At 41.0% G+C, this 21,952-nt stretch overlaps 1 protein-coding gene across 1 annotated transcript in view; it reads right to left on the bottom strand.

Moving 5' to 3' along the window:
• Positions 1-4,039: 4,039 nt before the first annotated feature.
• KLHL42 (kelch-like family member 42) overlaps positions 4,040-21,952 on the bottom strand; it is a 30,400-nt gene continuing 12,487 nt past the window's right edge. Inside the window, exons 2-3 of the mRNA XM_006895066.1 lie at positions 13,364-13,557; positions 4,040-4,507 (exon numbers count right to left, since the gene is read on the bottom strand). Of these exons, the coding sequence (XP_006895128.1) occupies positions 4,056-4,507; positions 13,364-13,557 (646 nt within the window). The 3' untranslated portion in view covers positions 4,040-4,055. The remainder of the gene's footprint in view (positions 4,508-13,363; positions 13,558-21,952) is intronic.

Raw genomic sequence — 21,952 nt, 5'->3', positions numbered from 1 at the left:
CAGCACGGACACAGCCTTTCCACTCAATCTACCTGTGTGACCAACCAGGCAGGTCAAGATTTTACCTGGAAGTCTGAAAACATTGCATCCATGATACTTACTAAGCAACTGTTTACTGAAAGAGAATTGATGTCTATGTACGCAATTACTCCTTACATACAGAAAGAGCTTTTGTCCTTCTCAGAACAGCTTGAATTGAGATCTAAGGCATTAGAAATTACATGGTCTGTGGCTAGAAAAGAGGGTAGGGGGAAAGCTGAGTTAAATTCTCTTTGGTTTTCACATTCAATCTTAAGCCTCTGTTTCTTACTCAAATCCGTTAAGCTTCACAGTACTTATTACAACTCAAACAACACTGTCAAAGTAATTAACACATTTGTCAAAGGAGAGGACTCTGCAGGAAGGATGATGAAGAGAAACCCAGAATGAATGGCTGGAAGAATTAGTACTCTCTACCCTGAAACCCCCAGGACTCACTGCCATCCTGAGCATCCTCAGAAGCTCAGGGGACTTTGGGCTAGTGACTGCCTCCAAGGTCTTCTTAGTAACAACCCTCTCTCACCTCGGGAGGATGGTGGGCAGTGCCTCTGAAAACAGGGATAGCACACTTAGAGAAACGGATGGCAAGAAAAAAGAAGGATGTCATCAAAGAGCAAAGGACAGTCCTGGGGACAAGGAGAGATTTTCAAAGAAGCATTTCATCATAGGTTATTGCTGTTTGCCAGAGTCAGAAATCAACTCATAGCTGACGCTCCACTAGGTTTTCAGAGGCAGTAAACTACATGGGAGGAGACTCTCCATCTTTCTCCCTCAGAGCAGCTGGTGGATTCGAACCATGTGCCTTTTGGTTGGCAGCACAACTCCTTACCAACAGGCTCCTTTCACCATAGGTGGCCTTAGTATCACTGGCATCAACAAGGGAACAGATGTAAATTACAATGACCTGCAAAATGTCAACACAACTGACATGCAGAAGAGGAAGAAGGGCCTTACAAATCTATAGATCTGCCCCCGTTGCACTTTCCACCTTTCCTAAGCACTTTTGGCAGCCCACAGTAACAAAATCGTACTAGACATCTGTGCCTTTTAGAAAGAAACATACTATGATGTTACACCCACATATCACACTATACCTACACAGATACAACAAACCTGGTTTATAAGAGTTTTTGTGGATCAGAGTTTACCTTCATTTGGTCCAAAAAGGTAAGTGCTCACATTAGCAGATTGAAAAAAAATGTAACCCAGAAGAGAACTGTTCTTGTTATGTACCATAAAGTCAGAACGGACACATAGCTGACCCTCCAGCAGGTTTTCAGAGGCAGTAAAGCACATAAGAGGAGACTGCTCATCTCTCTCCTGTGGAACAACTGGTGGATTCAAACCATGTACCTTTGCATTGGCAGCAAAATTCCCTACTTCTAAGATGCCAAAACTCCCCTAGAAGAGAATTAGCTGGCAAGGATATTCTATTTTACACAAAACAGTTATTTATAAGCTACTTTCCAATTATATTCTCCATAGTAAATCAATTCATTAAGACATTCTGAAAATGCTGGGGTAAGTCATAAAAAAGTTAAGCTCTATACCAACAAAAGATAACATGATGGAAAATAAATCCAGATATATCCAGCGAAATTATAAATTACTGGACATTCAATCCTACAACAAATATAAAATATAAATCTACCATTAAAATACCATTCCAGGGAATATTTTGGTAAGAATATTAAAAAAATATCCATCCAACCAAGCCACAGTCTCATTTATAAAATATGTGTTACTCGTTGAAACAGATGAGGGAGAGATCTGTTTAAAAGGGATATATGAATGGGTATTCTTGTCATTACAGAAGTCCAGAGTGAAGGCTGCATAGTGTAGTAAACTTGGGGGGAGGGGTTACATAACAATGAAAGAGCTTTTCTTTTTAAGGAGAAGAGTGATTTCGGGGCGGGGAAGGTGAGCAGGGAGAAAAGTGCAACAATGAATGACTGGAAACCCTAAATCTCTGTAAAATTTCACTAAAATTAATAAAAAAACATATAGGCATTAAAAAATATTAAAAAAATAAAAAGTATTAGTGAATAAATGGATATGGCTTGGAAACCCTTAAATAGTGTTGGAGATGCTTGGTAAAATTTGGTGATAAGACACAAAGATCTGTCTCATGCCCCAAAATAAAGGTTGACCTCATTCTATCCACCAGAAGTGTTCCCGAAAAGGTGTGCAAATACAGAAGACCCTCATTTTTAGCATGAAGACTCCTGGTGGTGCAGTGGTTAAGTGCTCAGCTGCTAACCAATCAAGTGGTTAAGTGCTCAGAGGCTGACCAATCAGAGGTGAACTGTTCAAACTCAGCAGTCACAACACAGGAGGAAGATGCAGCTCTCTGATTCCATGAACATAACAACCTAGAAACTACACGGGCAATTCTATGTTACAGAGTTGCTGTAAATTGGAATTTACTTGATGACAGTACACATGATGATGAGCGTATCAGGAAGTCAAGGTTGTAAAGAAAGCATGTAACCACTCCAATAAACTGTAGAAGTCCACCCAGTAATTTGCCTTAACCATGTGTGCACAAGAGCACGGCATCCTGGAGGCACTCAGCAAGTTTGTTAAATGTATGAATTTGCCATGACAGTTTTCACTGTTCTGTGGGAGTTTCTTAAAGTGAGGCATGCTGGAACTGGAATGGTCCTGCCTATTATTAAGAGCAAATAAGACAAGAATCAAGTTCTGTTTGGCTAACCAATCCCCTTACAAAAGATTGGAGAATTACAGAAAACATATTCCCTTCAAAATAAAATTTCTACAAATATGTGTGTATGTTTCTTCAAGAATGATCCGTGATTGGTGGAGCCTTCATTCATTGTTAACTGAGTTATTGAGAACATGCAAACTGCTGCTTGAGTTGAGTTCCATTTGACTTAGCAACCAAGGCAGGAAGTAGTTAGTACCTTACCGAATTTCAGAAATACCACCAGAGGCCATGCCGCTTCCAAAGCGCCTCTTCCCTCCTCTCTAGCACAAGAAGTCCTCACCTTACCCCACAAAAAGCAAAGTCGAAATCAAAGGCTAAGATTAGATGAAAACACTGCCTGATTAAAATATGAGAGTTATTTTTCAGTCTTAAGATAAAAACTAAGTCAAGCATATTCAATAAAGGTAACTCGTCAAGGCATTTTCTCCCCATTTGGTGTTCCCTTTGTATTCAAATTTAAGACAACAGCTCAAATTATATATACACATCCTTTTAAATAATATATCCTTTTATAAAAATACAGAATGACTAGCAATGCAACTTATCTAACAGGTAGCAATCTACCACATAATTTAAATAAAAGGTTATTATCAATTTATTTACCTGGCACTCAAAATGGGTGGGGGGGGGAGATAGGTGATAACGGATAAGAATGTTTTTAACGCAAATTTTAGGAAACACTGGATGCTTACAAGGATTCACTCTAGGGTCCCATCATTCCAAGTTCCTTTAAAATAAGTAGTGTGAAAATAAAGTATCTGAACACAGAACTCCATTTTAAACAGTTTAGGAATATGTGTGGTTGTGACTGGGTGGAAGAAGAAGAAATGACAGTTTTAATGCAAATATCTATCAAATAAATTGATATAAACAAACAAGTATCAGTTATGACAATATCTCAAGTGACCTAAAGAAAACAGATTTTAAAATAATCATTACCATTCATGCCACTATAGGCAATGGTTTTTACTTAGCAGACACAATGAATCTACTTGTGATAATTAATTTCAGCCATTGGCCCAAGAGTTTGCATGAAAACATCATCATGGATTTGCGTCCACATTCTTTAAAAGAACAATTAAAACAAAAATAACATTGGTCTCTTTTATCTAGAAATTTTCAAGTAATTAGTTCAAGTAAGCTTATTTACAGCTACTATACTCAAGACCTAAGTTACCACATTTTCTTCTTTAGAAATCAGTTTCCCTGGAATGGAACGTTGCACAGTTTGTTTTGCTTGTTTGTTCTGTCTTGAACTGGGTTTCTTTTAAATACTAAATCAGTTCAGTCACGTTTCTGTTTTATTAGGCAGGTAAAGAGAGGAAACCAGCAAGTTATGTCCAAAGGCTGGAAAACGCCTAAATGCCTCCCAACTATCTGAAAAGATGTTGTACTTGAGGAAAACTCGATGTTCCAGGCTGGTGGATAAGGTCACGTCCCTGCTCATGATGTAGATGCCATCGTTGTGGAGTGCACATGTCAGGTTAAGACCTGACTTGGATGTGTTCTCCTTGAGGTAGAGCCACTGCCGGGTGACGGTGTTGTAGGACTGCACGGTGAGCATGTCCTCGCTCTGGCTGTTCCTCCGGTTGGGTCCCAGTTCATGCAGGCACCCGCCCACGATGTAAATGGTCTCCTCCACGGATACCATCTGCTGCTTGCGGATGTGGACATCACAGGTTTCGAAGAGTGTCCAAATGTCAGACGAGGGGCAGTACTGCAAAATGTTCATGTTCCGATCTAAAACAAAGAAAAAAGCTAAGCAATGGCATAAACACAAGCAACACCCTTCACAGCCTGGCTGTACAGGAAAATTCAGTAAAACAGAGGCAAAGCTACTTCAGAAAAACAGAGATTGGCAAAAGTGACATCAGTTTTCCATATGGCTAACAGGAGGTACATATAGATTCATTTTCACCTGGCTCCCATCCAGGCACGTCCCCTCTTTGGGAGACTCAAGCACTGGGAAGGCCAGGGGAATGAGGAGCTATGACTTGGGTACATTTCCTATTCCCTAGTATCTTTACACCTTCGAGAAACATCATGCCAATATGAAAAAGCTCTGTGGCTTAGTGATAAGGAGTTGGGCTACAAACTCAAAGGCAGGCTGTTCATATTCAACTGCTCCCTGAAAGAAAGATGGGCAATCTCTTCCCATGTGATTTACTGCCTCTGAAAACCTGCTGGAGGGTCAGCTATGAGTCAGTCCCAACTCTACAGTATATACGACCACCAGGTCAACATTAAAAAATACACTCATCAACAGCTACACAATTATAAGCAATATTATAGAGAAACAAGCAGGCTGCTTGTTTTGAGCCCCTAAAATATATGTTTTTGTGTACCATCAAGTCAGAATCACCCAGGGTTCACCTACAAGTGGGTTTTCAGAGGCATTAAATTGCACGAGAGGAGATGACTCACAGAACAGCTGTTGGATTCAAAGAGTGTACCTTTGTGTTGGCAACATAATTCCTTACTCCTAAGTCATCAGAGCGTCATTATATATGTATGTATGTGGATATAAATATATCCATGAAGAATGCAAAAGGTCGTTACAAAGACAAAAGAAGAAGAAAAGATAAAGATGGATGTCAGATGAGACTCTGAATATTGTACTAGAACACTGAAAAGCCAAAGTGAAGGGGGGGCGGGAAATCAAGTTAAGGAGCTGAACAGAAGATTTCAAAGGGAAGCTCAGGAAGACAAAGTATTATAATGAATTGTGCAAAGAGCTGGAGTCAGAAAATCAAAAGGGATGACTGTGCTTACTTTTCTTAAGCTGAAGAACCTGAAGAACAAGTTCAAGCCTTGAGTTGTAATACTTAACGGATGCTTTGGGAAGAATATTGAAGGACCCAGGAAACATCAAAAGAAGTTGAAGGGAGTTACTACCAAAAATAATTGGCTGACACAGAAGAATTACACAAAGCAGCATATTATCAAGAAGCAATGATGATGAAGGAGGAAGTTGAAGCTGCTCTGAAGAACTGGCATAAAACAAGGCCCCAGGAAATGATGGAATACCAATTGACATATTTCAGCAAATAAACGCTGCCTTTGGTGTGCTCATCAGGTTGTGTGAAGAAATCTGGAGGACAACAATCTGGCCAACTGACTGGAAGAGATCCATATTTATTCCCATTCCAAGAAAGTGATCCAACAGAGTGTGGATATTATAAAACAATACCACTATTATCACATACAAGCAAAATTCTGCTGAAGATTATCCAAAAATGACTGGAACAGTACATCAACTGTGAACTACCAGAAATACAAACTGGATTTAGAAGAGTTTGTGGCACTAGGGACTTCATAACCAAAATCAGATGGATCTTGATTGAAAGCAGAAAATATCAGAGGAATGTCTACCTGTGTTTCATTAACTATGCAAAGGCATTTGACTATCTGGATCATAATAAACTGTGGCTAAACTTGACAAAGAACAAGGATGCATCCCTGATGCACTCTTTTCCTGACTTCGAACCATGCAGTGTTTTCCTGCTCTGTTCTGAGGACTGTTTCCTGGTCCAAGTATAGGTTTTGCAAAAGTAAAATCAAATGTTCTGGGATTCCCATTCTCCTTAATGTTACCCACAATTTGTTGTGATCCACACAGTAAAATGCCTTTGCATTGCCAATGAAACACAGATAGACATTCCTCTGATACCATCCGACATTGGCAATATTGTCTCGTGTCACCACCTCTTCTAAACACAGCTTGTATTTCTGGTAGTTCTCTGTCAATGTACTGTTCCAGTCATTTCTAGATAATCTTCAGTAGGATTTTGCTAGTGTGTGGTATTAGTGACACCGTTCTATAATTTCCAAACTCAGTTGGGCCCCCCCTTTTTTTTGGAATGGGAATAAATACAGATCTCTTCCAGTCAGTTGGCCAAGTAGTTGTCCTGCAGATTTCATGGCATCAGGATAGGAGGTAGACTCATCAACAACCTACATTATGCAGAAGTCACAACCTTGCTTACTGAAACTGAAGAAGACTTGAAGCACTTGCTGCAGAAGGTCAAGGAGTGTAGTCTTCAATATGAATTGAAGTGCAATATCAAGAAGACAAAGATTCTCACCACTGGGCCAATTGGCAGTACCATGATAGATGGAGAAGAGACTGAAGTGGTTAACAATTACAGCTTACTCAGATTCACAATCTACACTCCTAACACCAGCAGTCCAGAAATCAAGACTAATTGCACTGGGGAAATCTGCCATCAGGGACCTCTACAGAGTACTGAAAAGCAATGACGTCAGTCTAAAGACTAAAGTGTGCCTAATACAGGCCATGGTCTTTGCAATTATTTTTTTTCTCTTTTTTTATTATTATTATTATTATTATTATTCATTTTAATGAAAATTTACAGAGACTTTGGATTTCCATTCATTCATTGTTGCATTTCTCTCCCTCCCCCAGTACACTCTTCTCTTTGAAAAGCAAAAGAAAAATTCTTTCATGGTTTTACAATCCCTCCCCCCAGCCCCACTCCACCAAGCAGCCTTCATTCTGGATTCCTGTCATGACAATAATAATTAATCACATATCCCTTTTAAACAGTTTTCTCCCTCATCTGTTTTAATGCAGTATACATTATTTATCCCATCTTTCTCAGTCTTCCCCCAACCCCGAGGTCAGTCCTGTTTTACAACAGTGGCGCTACGCAGTATTTGTCTTTTTGTGACTGAGATATTTCACTCAGCATAATGTCCTCCAGGGTCACCCAGTTTGAATAATATTGCATGAGTTTCTTGTTTTTCAATGCAGCATAGTATTCCATTGTGTGAATGTACCACAGCTTCTCTATCCATTTGTTTGTTGATGGGCACTTAGGTTGTTTCCAACTCTTTGTTATTGTGAACAAAGCTGCAATAAACATGGGTGTGCATATACCTGCTTGGGTGGCAGTTGTGGTCTCTTTGGGGTATATTCCCAGTAGTGGAATTGCTGGGTCAAATGGTATCTCTATTTGCAACTTTTTGAGAAAGTGCCCACCGCCTTCCACAGTGGCTGCACCATTTTACACTTCCACCAACAGTGAATAGGGTTCCAGTTTCTCCACAATCTTGCCAGCATTTGTTGCTTGCTGTTCTGTTACATTCTGCTATTCTTACTGGGGTGAAATGATATCTCATAGTTGTTTTGCACAATTACTTCTTATGCTTCAGAGAGTTGGATAATGACTAAGGATGAAAGAAGAACAATCGATGCCTTCAAACTGTGGTGCTGAAGAAGAGTCTTGAATATATCATGGACTGCCAAGAAAACAAATAGGTCTGGTTGGAGAGGGTGAAACAAAGTTTCTTTGAGGCTAGGATTTTGAAGCTCTGTCTCACATACTTTGGGCATATGGCCAGGAAAGACCGGTCCTTGCAGAAGAAAATCATGCTTGGAAGGGTGGAAGGACAGAGCAGGAGAGGAAGACCCCGGGTGAAATGGACTGATACAGTAACTGGGGCAATAGGGATTGGTGTGTCGGAATTAGTGAGACTGGCTCAGGACAGGGCAGGGTTCAGAGATGCTGTACATAGGTTTGCAGGTGACCTGATGGTACTACATAACAACAACAACAACAACAACAACCTTGAGAAGAATGGGAATTCCAGATCACCTGACTGTGCTCATGCAAAACCTATATCTACACCAGGAAGCAGTTGTCAGAACAGAGCTAGGAAATACTCTATGGTTCAAAAATCAGGAGAGGAGTATATCAGGGATGCATCCTACCTCCACCTTTTTGATCTATATGCTGAATAGATCATTTAGGAAGCTGGGCTTTATGAGCAGGAATGTGCCATCAGTACTGGAGGAAGACTCATCAAAAACCTGTGTTCTGCAGATGACCCAAGCTCACTTGCCAAAAAGTGAAGCACTTGCTGAAGAAGGTCAAGAACAGCAGGCTTCAATATGGATTGAAACTCAACATCAAGACAAAGATTCTCACTACTGGGCCAACTGTAAGAAGAGACAGACTGTTAACAACTTCAATTTGCTAGGCTCCACAATCAACATTTTTGGCATTCACAGTCAGGAAAGAAAAAGACAAATGGATTAGGAAATCTGCCATCAAGGGCTGACCTCTCCAGAGTGCTAAAGAGCAACAATGTCAGTCTAAAGAGTAAGGTGTGCTTGATCCAGACCATAAGTCTTCATAACTACTTGCTATGCATCAGAGTACTGGACGATGACTAGGGCTGATAGGAAAAGAATTGATGCCTTTGAGTTGTGACGCTGAAGAAAGAGTATTGAACACATCATGGATTGCCAAGAGACAAATAGGTTTGCCCTGGAGAGGGTGAAACCAAGTTGCTCCTCTGAAGCAAGAATTTTTAAGATCTCTTTCACATACTTTGGGCATGCTGCCATGGGGACAGCCCTTGGAAAAGGACATCATGTGTGGAAGGGTAGAGGGACAGCACAGGAAAGGAAGACCCGGAATAAGATGGACTGACACAGTAACTAGGGTAACAGTAGGTGTGTTAGAGGCAATGAGTCTGGCTCAGGATAGGACAGGGTTCACAGCTACTGTGTTTACAGGGTTGCTATGAGTCACAGAAGACTAGATAGCACATAACAATGACAGACACACACAGATATTGTTTAGAATACATATAATAAACACACACACACAAATTCAAGCTTCAATTATTCAGTGACATTGGTTATATTTTTTGAGTTGTGAAACAATTCTCACCTTCCTTTTCTTGAGTAATTTTCTATCTCATTAACTCACTACCTTCTAATTTTGAGTCGCCTTTAACCATGATCCCAAACAGGTAAATCTAAAGAAGAGTGGATGAAAACTCAACCTCTCTGTGAACTTTTTTAAAAATCACATACACATATAGACAAGAATAAATAAAAACAAAAGAACAAGGGGCAGCTTCAGAAGATAAAGCAAAGTATTATAATGAAATGCATAAAGATGTGGACTTTAAAGGGGCTCTTTAACATGGCAACAAAATCTGCAAACAAAAATAAAGCAGTAAGTAAGTAAAAACAGTGGAATGTTCGAGGCAAATATTCTCTACTTGTTATATGCTGTTGAGTTATCTATTCTAAGTGACACAGATCTGAACTATGTCCTATCCTGTGACGTCCTCATCAGTTCTGATATACAAGAGCCCATTGTTACAGTCACTGTATCACTTCCTCTTGTCGAGGGTCTTCCTCTCCTTTGTTAACCCTCCATCATCCTGAGCATGATATTTTTCCAAGGAATGGCCCCCCTAACAACATGCCCAGAGTATAGGAGATGAAGTGGCAACATCTTTGCCTCTAAGGTGGACCCTAGTTGTACCTTCTTTAAGATATATTTGCTTATTCTTTTTGCAGTCTATCAGATATTCAGCATTCTTCTCCAATGTGTCATAGTCAAAAAGATCAATTCTTCTAATGTCATCCTTATTCATTGTTCAGCTTTCAGATGCACAGCAAGTGATTTGATAAAACCAGGGCCTAAATCAGGGGCACCTTAGTCTTCAAACTGTCATCAGTGCTCTTCAGTAATCTGGAGCTTTAAGAAACGTCATCCTGATTTTCACCTGCCATTAAAATTTGCTCTATTTCTGTTTTACCACAGCTATTTGCTATGAGTTAGAATGCAGCTCGATGGCATGGGTTTGGTATGGCTTTGTTGTTGTGATAAAACTCTTTCCAATAACTATCTCAAGGGTGTTTGTTCAGCAATCTGTCAAAAAGTACTCCTTAGTAACCTGTTTCCCCACCGCATGAATAAAGGATTTATTCTAGTAAACCTTCAATGTATTTTTCAGCTCCAGGCCTGAAGGTCTTTCCAGGTCTTCTGTAAATGTTTTCTCTCCTCACCCAAGCACCGCTCAGACCATGATGAGGTGGTTTGAGTTGGTTGAATGTTTTCTTCATTTTCACATTTAGAGCTGATCCTGAAGTTTGACAAATCGCCCTTCTTCTCTTTAGTGGTTATTATTACTTTCTACTGAATTTCATTTCTTCAGTGGCTGCCAATAATTAAAATAATCAAATAACTCTTGCAAAAATTATGACCTATTCCTTGCTGAATTTTAAAAGTCTCACCTCACTTGGGCAGCAGACTAAGAACCAAACCTTAAACCTTGACTCTGTCTTCATGACAATTAGGATGACTTCTGTTAGAGGAAACGACCAGGAATCGCTGGGAAGAGCCCCAAGAGGAGGAGGAAGGCTTTGGTGTACAGGTAATGGCCAGGCCCTCTCATCTTAGAAAACTAGTTTTCAACCCCCTGTGCAAACACCCATCCATCCACATCACCCATCTTGAGCATTTTGGCTTGGGCAATCCGGGACAGAATCACAGTGGGTGGCCCAAGTGAAGAAGGTGCATTAGTAGTAGCCGGTGAAGCTAGAAAACACACAAGTAAGGATTTTCCAGGTCAAATCCAAAGGACATTTGGTGAGCCAGGGTCATGGAAAAATTGGGAAATCTACCAGCAGGGTCCTCCTTGGGGAACAGTGATGCTCCTCAGTGGTTAACAAAACTTGGTTAAAAGAAAATTTGGGGACCATATGTACATTATTTTGGCCCACAGGATGAGTTCTATGTTGCTCAATCTAGGAGGAATCAAATTCTTAGAAATGTACGTAGGTAAGTATTTACTTTCCTGGGAGAAAACAAACGCGTACATGCACACACATGGGAATTTTCTGGTGCCAAGTGTAGTCGGTAGAAATCTGCGCTGCCAACCCAAAGGCCATGCCTCTCTACCATTTCTAATCCACCAGAGTTCCATGGGAGAATGATGGACAATCTCCTCCTGTGTAATCCACAGCCTCTGAAAAACCACTAAAAGTTCAACTATGAGTTGAGTTTGCTGCAACTCAAAGGCAATGAGCTGGGTTTTCTAAATTACTTACTTAAGAGATCCTGGGCCAAATGGTTAGAGGTCTGAGTCTACACAGAGGTGCATGGGAAGAAAGGATAGAGACCTAGCTCTGACAAGTCGGTCCATCCAAACCCTACAGAGCACAGTTCCGACACACACAGAGTTATTGTGGGTCATGGTCAATGTGACAGTAACTACATGCTCAATCCACACACACAAACTTAAATCACTGTAGCCTGACCACCTGTGTTAAACACTGAAAAGAAAAAGGCTGATGAGTCTCACCACTTTCTCAATTATTTGTAAAGAAAGAGCTGGCATTACACCTTCTGTTCAGTGGAGAATCACCAGTGAGAGGCAAAGAGAATAGCCCAGAAATCAGTGAGAAAAGCAGCTGTTTCCAATGCACTTCTTTGTAAAAGTGTCTCCTTAAATGCAAAAGACACACCTCACTTACAGATTGGCTTACTTTTCAAATCCCGATGCCTCTAAATGTTACTTTATTTGCAAAAATGGACTCTGCAGATGCAATTAAGTAAAGGATCTTGGGATAAGGATGTCCTGGATTACCAAAGTGGGTCCTAAATCCAATGGCAATTCTCCTTATTAGAGAGGACAATGATACACAGAGAGCACAAATTGGAGCGAAGTGCCAACTGGCCAATGAGTACATGAGACCATCAGAAACTCGAAGAAGAAATAAGATTCACTCCTTCAGGGGGACCATGGCTCTGCAAACCCCTTATTTTGGACTGTGCTCGCCACAACTGTGATAGAATATTATGTCATTTTAAGCCATCAAATTTGTGATTTGTATGCCATTGTAGGAAACTAATACACCACCATCTTCCCTACCACTTCAATTGCTTAGAGGTTTTATAAGAAGTGTTCACCAAAATGTTATGCTATTAAGATAAACATAAAATCCAGTGTCCATAAGATGCATCTGGATATGGTGAGAATTACTTTCATCATCTATCTCAACACACTGGTGGCATAAACAGGACTAGAGTTGGGCTGCTAACTGAACACTAACCAGCTATGCCATGGGAGAAGACGAGGTCATCTGCTCTCAGTAGATTTACAGCCTTGCAAAGTGGAATGAGGGTCACCATGAATGGAAACAAAGTTGATAACAGTGGAATTTTGTTTGACACTACAGGATACCCCCCAAAAGTGGGATACCCCCTGTACACAGCGTCACACACAGTACAACCACCTCCTACTCCTGGTCAGGAGAGAAGGCCCTTTGGCATTTCTTCTCTTGCTCCTCCTTCATTAGGGGAAGAAAGGTGTCTATGGAACCTATCTGCTGGAGAAAGGAGGGACACACAGCGTGGAGGTGGCTCTAGCATGAAATTCCATTGGTGAACAGGGATGTTTCTGAGAGAGGATGGGAATAACTATATAATACAGTCCTCCAAAGATCTACCCAACCTCAGAGAGCAGCTGAGGGACTAGAACAGTCTCTAAAGATCAGAGGCTAACCACAAAGGTGGATTTTCAGAAGCAGGGAGAACGTGCAGATTTTCTTCACCGTCCCTCCCCCGCAATTCAATTTTCATGCTCTTACCAGGTCGGCAAAAGCTCTCCTGCACCAAGCACTACACTCTCCTTCTTCCACATATATGAATGTATAGTGTGGAATGCACACAATCACATCCCCTGGAGTGTTTCCCTGGCTCTCCCATCCTTCCCAGGTGGCCGCAGCTTAGACACAGTGTACCACTTACCTGGCCCTTCACTTACCTCTGGTAGTATATCCTCCAATGACATAAATATTCCCTTGGCACTCACACGCGGAGAACTCAGCCAGAGGATTCGGCAAAGGTGCCACAAAATTCCACGCATCCTGTTCTGGATTGTAACATTCAACGTTAGAAACAGCCTGCCCACCGATGGCATACAGTTTTGAATTAACAGCCACAAGTTTGAAGTTGGACCTGAAAGAGAGACAGAAGGGTCCAAAAAGTCAGTTCTTTTGATCATTATCAAGTATAGTGATGGGATTTGCTGAACTCAAGTATGGAATCTTCAGTAATTGGAGAAAATTAGCATTCCAAGCAGTGTCATCGTGCCTGAAGACAAAGGAATCAATGGCTTCACAAATTATATTCCTGTCCCCTACCCCAAGAGCCTACAAAGTAGAGCATCTATAACAGTTAAGCAGGTGAAGATAAGCAAGTCAGTGTCAGAAGTTCTAATCTTGCTCAGCCCAGTATTACTTTCAGGGGCAGATGCAAGTGGAAAAGCAGGAAAGCTTGCCTCTTTCACAGTGCTGTTCTCATTCTTCCCACCAAATGGGAAGGTGCTGGTTTTCATATAAACCAGCGGTGTCAACACAGGTAAACAGCTAAAGACATACGTAAAGAGCGGTTGGTAAAGGGTGAGCTTGGCGAACTCTTTCACCATGACTTCCCTGAGCAGGCAGCCTGCCCTTCTTCTTCCAACACACTCAAAATTCATTGCCGTGGACTCAGAACCAACTCACAGCTGACCCTCCACCAAGTTTTCAGGGGCTCTAAACAGCACAGGAGGAGACTGCTCATCTTCCTCCAGTACAAGATCAACTTACATACTGCTCCACAGAAGATAGGGGGAAATAAAGGCAGAAATAAGAAAAAAGGTCCTGCTCCAGCATTCTTAGGGTATTTGAACATGTTAACAAATACTTTTATCAGCAAATGTTCATCCTTCATAACAAAATCATTACAAAGAGAAAGCCAACGTTTTCTAGCCAGAGAGGAATAGAATTAAGCATGCTTATCAGCTTCAAAGATTAGTTAAAAGCCTCAGTGACATCTCAATTGAAAAGTAAGACAAATTTCATTTGTTTTAGTGTTGCAAAGTCTTGATAGCCAAGGATAAAATCCGAGCCTGTTGGGTCACAGTGCTATGAGATGATAAGTCTGTCTTGAGTTTGCCAAAGGATAAAGTAGCAGCATAAGACCAGCACAGACAAGAGGCCCTTGCATTGGTCCCAGCTCTGCTGATAATAAGCTCTCTGACTCTTGTACAATCTCACTTAACTTTCTCTTCTCCTATCATAGGGATGTGGTAAAGATTAAAATAAATTGTCTACCAGAAAGCATGACAAAAAAAAGCTAAGATACTATCATTTTCTCAGTTTTCCACTGTTTGAAATAAAAAACAAAGTTGGAATAAAGAAGTGAATTTGGAAGCATGGTAATTTCTTAAGAAATTATATTTCACAATGGGTAAGGGAGCTCTGGTGGCCTAGTGGCAAGAAACTGTACTGCAATCCCAGAGATAGGCAGTTCAAATCCACCAGATGCTCTGCTAGAGAATGAGGGACAATCTCCTCTTGTACCAGTCAGATCCAATTTGACAGTACACACAAAAAAGAATAAAATAAAATTGAAAAAATAAATACAATGGATAAAAACTCTAGTGGCTTAGTGGTAAGGAAGTGTGCTACAATCCCAAAGGCACACAGTTCAAATCTACCAGCTACTCCTCAACAGGAAGATGGACAATCTTCTCCAATTTATTGCCTGTAGGGTCAGTAATGTGTCGGTTCCAACTTGATGGCACACAACAACAACAACAAGAATTGTTAAGTGTCATCAAGTAGACTATGACTCATAGTGACCCCATGAACAAAAGAACACAGCCTTGCTCTATCCTGTGCCAACCCCATAAGCTCCGAGACGCTCAAGGCCATTGTGCCGTCACTGTGCCAATCCATCTCATTGAGGGTCTTCTCTGGGAAGGTAGAGACTACAAAGGACACATGCAATAATAAAATATGTAAGAAGGTAGATGAAGAAATAGTGAACAAAGTAGTCCATGCTCTATCTCCTCACAAAGAGACAAAACCAAATACACTGTGTGAATTGATTTCAAACTCTTCATCAGGCTTCCAAAGCTCAAGTTTCCCCAGAGGAGCAGGCAAGGAATTCAAACTGCTGACTTTCAGGTTAACAATCCAACCATGACCTACTATGCCACCTGGGCTCCTTTACTTCCTAACAGATGGTCAATAGACACTGATACATGACAGCATACAAAAAATACATAGGCGTATCTCAGAGAAATGCTGGGCTCCATTCCCAAACACATCAATACTCTGAGTATCTCCACAAACCAAGTCACACAAATGTCTTTTTTCATTTTCTAATGCATATAAATATTGCCTTACACTTGCTAGATGTCAGCAAGTTGACGATGACTCACAGAGACCTTATGAACAACAGACCTGGCCTTGCCCCTTTCCACAACATTCTCACAGTCTCCTTCATGTTCAAGCACATCCTTGTAGTTACTCTATTAAACCACCTCATTAAGGGTCTTCTCTTTCTCCCAGGATGATGTCTTTTTCCAAGGGCTAACCTTTCTGACCACGTGCCCAAAGTACATGAGGCAAAGTCTCACCATCCTTGTCATTAAGGAGCACTCTGATTGAACTTCCTCCAAGACAAACTTTTTGTTCTTTGGGCAGTGAAGACTGTATTTAATACTCTTCTCCAGCACCACAAATCAAATGCCTAGATTCTTCTTCAGTCTTCCTTATTCATTTTTCAACTTACAGATGCATGGGAAACGAGTGAAAAATACCATGAACTGGGTCAAGCACACCTTGTTCTTTAAACTGGCACTGCACTGACGTCTACTAAGTGTATAGAAAATAGTATTATAAAGGATTTTAAATATTGTAAAAATTACCAAAATGTGCCACAAGAGACATGAAGTTAGCACACCATGCTGGAAAAATGGCACCGACAGACTTGCCCAAACAGGGTTATGACAACCTTCAGCTTAAAAAAAAAAAATAAAAAATTTCACATCTGCAATGTACGAGATGGTAAAATGCAATAATATATTGCTGTTAAGAGCTACTAACTGAAAAATCAAGATGTATTAAGGCACCGAAAATGTTACACTTAAATGAGTTTTTACAGTTTTGTTTTTCAAATCAAAGAGTAAACAGACTTCTCTTCCTCAAGAACCTCCTATTGTCTGTTAGACCTCGCCAGTCATTCATTTTTTCAAGTCAACAGACTACACCAGGGTGGTAGTTACTGGGGGGTCTTTGATTCATGTTGGTTATTTTCTGCTGCCAATGGGCCTTAAAATCTGACCATGATGTCCTCTCTGTATGTAAAAATTTGTGGAACCAAAGGAAATAAAATCTGTAAATAAGCACTAAAATTTACCAGCCCACAATTTGTTTTTGGTCCCAAAAGTTACACAGATAGTAAATTTTGTAAGATCAAAACCATTTTTACTATTTACCCAGCATCATCATTTGTCTTAAGTAGACATGTAAGGGGTTCTTTCTGAGACTGAATTGAATATGCAGGTAAAAGAAAATAATTCCTCTGCTCCAGACCCCAAACATGCTCAAATTCATTGGGATGGGGGGGAGGGAGAAATACCTTTCAATGTTGAACTTGTTTTTTAAGAAAACTGCTTCCTAAAAACAGTCCATTTAATGAAGTGTGATATTTCATAGGATTTTGAATCCATACTTACATAGAAAAACCTCAACTCTGTGATTCAACAGCTGTGTGACCCTAGGCAAGTTACTAAACATCTCTGAGCCTCGGTTTCCCCATTTGTGAAGTGAGGACGAAAAGAGCACAATCCCTGGCAACCACTAAGAGCTGAAAAAGGTACCAACACTTGCAGAAAGAGGCCACCCCCTATTGGGTTGTAGGGATTTCTTTTCTGCGTGTCATAAGCCCAAGTTTCTTAACTTCAGGAGGGTCGGTTTTCTCATCTGTCAACTGCAAAAGCCGCTGGATGTGCCCTGGATCTCGGTACAAAGTGCTCTCTCATCCACAAAGTCTCACCACTTAACGGCCCATTTCCAACTTTCTGAAAATAACTCTTCCACTCTTCACCTTCTGAATGTTAATAGAATGAACCTAAGATTTTAATTACTTTTACAAATTACAAAATGCAGCCTCATTAAACAGCACAAAACAGAGTTTACGTACTGCCATTAATTAATTATATTAATCAATGGAAACTAATGCTGTAAAACAAAATATCTACGTATCATAAGAAAAACCCAACATGACTTGTAAACCTTCACTAAAATATTTAAAAAATTAATATAATAAATTAACCTCAGTATTTTCTTAATGCAGATCCCTGATATACACTGTAAACACAAAGCAGAAAAAAAATTTAAAGTTAAATTACAATCTGTGGTAGATGCACACCTGATTGGCCTGCAGCAAACAGAACTACAGGTGAGAAAAATTAGGTAAACATGTTAAATATCAGTGTATAATTAACCACCAACCCCAACAATTAACAACCGCTGTGGTAGCGTAACAGTAAGGAATTCTGCTGCTAATACAAAGATACACAGTTTGAATCCACCAGCTGCTCTGCAGGAGAAAGATGGACAAACTCCTCCCAGGCAAATGACTGCCTCTGAAAACTCACTAGAGGATCAGCTATGCACTGGTTCCGACCTGATGGGACACAACAACCACATATACAAATGTTGGGAGCGCTCATGACACAGTGTTTAAGTGCCCAATGCATGGTTCAAGCTCACCGGCCACAGGTAAAAAAAGATTACAGCCTTCGAAACCCTAGAGATGCTCTTCTCTGTCCTACAGGGTTACCAGGAGTTGGAATCCATGGACTGTGCAATTACTTAACATTTTTACTTGCTAACCAAAAGGTGGAAAGATCAAGTCCATCCAAAGGTACCTTGGGGAATGGAGGCTGGAGGGGAAGCCAGATGATCTATTTGTGAAAACACATCATTGAAAGCCCTACAGAGCATGTTCTAACACACAGTGGGTTGTTAGGAGTCCAAGCCAATGGAGCTGGTTTTGTTTGTTTGGTTTGGGTTTTTTTCCCCAAATACACAAATGGATAAAGACAATACAGAGATCTAAGCAGATAAGGTCAAAATGCCAGCCTTGCACCTGTCCACACGATTATTTGAACTGAGTTTCATTATGTAAATGGGGCCTGTGACAGATATTATCTAACTTACAGGGATGGTATGAACACATTGTTGTTGTGCCATTGAGTCGGAACTGACCCATAGCTGACCCTCCAGTGGGTTTTCAGAGGCAGTTAACCAGATGGAAGGAGATGGTCCACCCTCCTCCCTCAGAGCAGCTGGTGGATTCAAACTGAGTGCCTTCAGGATTGCAGCCCAGCCTCTCATCAGGCCACTAGAGCTCCTACTAACATATAAAGAAGTTATATCTTAAAGTAGCAACCATAATTCTCAGCCCACAGTAAAAGCTCAATAAACACCAACCACTGTTGTAACTAGCTATCTAGAGAAGTCTGTCACCATTAGAGTAGAAACTAAAGTGAAATACCAAGACCCACTCAGAGGTGACTGTACAGTCCTCGGGAGAGGCAGGTCATTTGTTTCTTCTTTTTCCTTTTCACTGCCCACCCTCTATTATTTCTCTGCACAATGGCATAGTTTTACGTGTTCAGCTAACCTGCAGATTAGCAGTTCACACCCACCAACCGCTCCATGGGAAAGAGATGAAGTAATCTGCTCCTGTAGAAACGTATAGCCTCAGAAACCTGAGGGAAGGCTGCCATCCATCAGACCCGACTCAAGGCCAGTGAGTTTGGGTGGTTTGGTGGAGAACGGGAAGAGAATACAGGGAAATATCAGAAAAGAGATGTGGTCACTACTGCCTCCGACTTTCTCCTCTGAGAAACCCTAGTGCACAAAGTAAGCTGAACTTTTGGCCAAAGTGAAAATGAAGGGTGGCTGCTGAAGTGCCATCCAGCCAACTATGACTCCAAGTTACCCTATGAACAACAGCACTGAACCGGCCGTATCCTGATCAACCTCATTATCCCTGTCATGCACAAGCCCACTGTGGCAGTCACTGTATCAATCTAGCTCACCGAAAGTCGTTGCCTTCTCTGATCCTCTACCTCTCCCAGAAGGTTATTTCTCTCCAAAGATTGATTCTTCCTGAAAATACGCCCACAGTACCTAAGATGAAGCTTCACCATCCTTTTCAGAAGCCTAGACAGGTTCTAAAAATACTAAGCTTTAGTTCAGAGGTGAGAGGGAAACCTAAGAAATACTAGTGCTGCCAACTACAGTGTCAGTTTTGCCAGGAGATTACTGTTTGTCAAGGGTCTTTCAGAGTCAAGCTGTCTTCACAGACTCGACTCCATTCCCAATGCAAAAGATTAAGGAGACCAAAAACAACTGCAGAAATGGTATAAGCAGACAACCTGTTGCAATGGCGACCAGCTGTTGGAAGGCATCCCTATTAGATAGAGTGAGGAGGGAAAGAACAATTCTGTGATCCCACGAGCTTTCACATGTCCTAAGTTAGGCCCTGACATTCCTGAGATCAAATCCATGCATGACCAAGAGGCAGTGTTGCATACCTGGATTTCGGTATACTCTTGTGTGTTTTGTAGTAATCTAGGTATTTTCAAACATACGGGCTCAGCATTATACATTTTTGTTTTGTTTTGTTTTTCATTCACTGCTAGTCATAAAGCACCATTTTCTTCAGAGTATAAACTTAAAACTCAAAATTCACTGCTATGATTCAGGCTCATAGCAACCATCTACCAGGCTGTCAAGACTTTATGAAAGTGACTGTTCATCTTTATCCTGAGGAGAGGTTGGTGGATTCAAACCAACAACTTTTCAGTTAGCAGCCCAACATATAACACACTAGGACACTAGGGTTCCTTTAACACATGGCAGATTTTTTAAAATCATGAATCAAGATAAATGTATGCTGCTGGATTAACTGGAGGCTAGAAGAGAATCAACCTTCCTAGTCTAAGGTCCTGAACATTCTCCAGCACAGAATCTGGACTGGATGCATTATCTAGGAACAATCTCATTCAAGGTGCCACTCTGACTTGTCTCATCACTTGAACTCCACCTTAAGGCGTCACTGACATCTGTTCTGAAAGCTCAGCAAGACAAATGCTGGACATAAAGGCTATGAAACTGAGGCACAAACAGTGAAATCTGAAAATGCAGTACAGTACCATCAAATAAGGACATTTGTGGCAGTGTCCAAAAACACTGGACCTCTAAGCAAAAGGCCAGTGGTTTGAATTCATCAGCTACGCTGGACCTTTATAGAGTATTGAGAAGCAATGATGTCTAGAGACTAAGGTGCGCCTGATCCAGGTCATGGTCTTCACAATTACTTGCTATGCATCAGAGAGCTAGATAATGATGAAGGATAACAGAAGAAAGATTGATGCCTTTGAGCTGTGGTGCTGGCTATGAGTCTTGAACATACCATGGCTCGCCAAGAAAACAAATAGGTCTCTTTGGAGAGGGTGAAACCTCCTTGGAGGCTAGGATTTTTTGTTGCTGTTGTTGTTGTTTTCTACTAGTTTATTTCTAAAATTTGAATACATTGTTTTCAAGAACAAATTCTTTAAATTTCCCTCACCCCCCACCCATCAAATTGTACAACCCCATGATTAATCCCCCTCCCCCTGCACATCCTCATTCCTCTGCTTCCAAGGTCTCCCACCCCTCTTGGATCCTTATAGTCATTCTACAATAATGGTTTTATCCAATATTTATCCTTGTGGGATTGAGTCCATTCACACAGCACAATGCTTTCCAGTCCCCCCCAAGTTAGGTAATAATTTACAAAAATCATTGCTCCTGTGTGTTGCATATTCCATTGTGTGAATGTATCATAATTTCTCAATCCACTCATTTGTGGCTGGACATCTGGGCTATTTCCATATTCTTGTGACGGTGAATATTGGTGCTATGAACATTAGTGTACAAATCTCAGTTTGTGCCTCGGTACTCATATTCTCAGGGTATTTTCCAAGCAGTGGAATGACTGGGTCATACGGAATTTCTATGTTCAGCTTTTTGAGGAAGTGCCAAACTGGCTTCCAGAGTGGTTGTACCATTTTACAATCCCACCACCAATGTATAAGTGTTTCTGTCTCGCCACATCTTCTCCAACATTTATTACTTGCTGCGCTGTTAAACTTTGGAGGCTAGCATTTTGAAGCTCCGTCTTACTTACTTTGGACATGTGGCCAGGAGGGATAGGCCTTTGGAGAAGGACATCATGCTCAGAAGGGTGGAGGGGCAGCACAAGAGAGAAACACCCCGGATGAGATGGGTTGATACAGTAACTGTGTCAATGGAGATAAGTGTATTGGAGTCAGACTGGCTCAGGACAGGGCAGTTTACAGAGTTGCTGTACACAGGGCTGTTATGAGTTGCAGGCAACTCTACAGCATGTAACAACAATGACAACTTTCCCATCCTAGCCATTCCAGGCCTATGCCCGTGATCACCCAAAACAACAGGTGTCCAGTATTCGGGCAGCAGCTCCAGCTCAGCCTCTTGGC

This window comes from Elephantulus edwardii, unplaced genomic scaffold, assembly GCF_000299155.1.
Source record: "Elephantulus edwardii isolate Elephantulus edwardi_28Jun2011 unplaced genomic scaffold, EleEdw1.0 scaffold00157, whole genome shotgun sequence".
In the NCBI taxonomy this organism is placed as follows: domain Eukaryota; kingdom Metazoa; phylum Chordata; class Mammalia; order Macroscelidea; family Macroscelididae; genus Elephantulus; species Elephantulus edwardii.
Note: the sequence above shows the minus strand (reverse complement) of the source record. Positions and strands in the feature narration are given on the sequence as shown.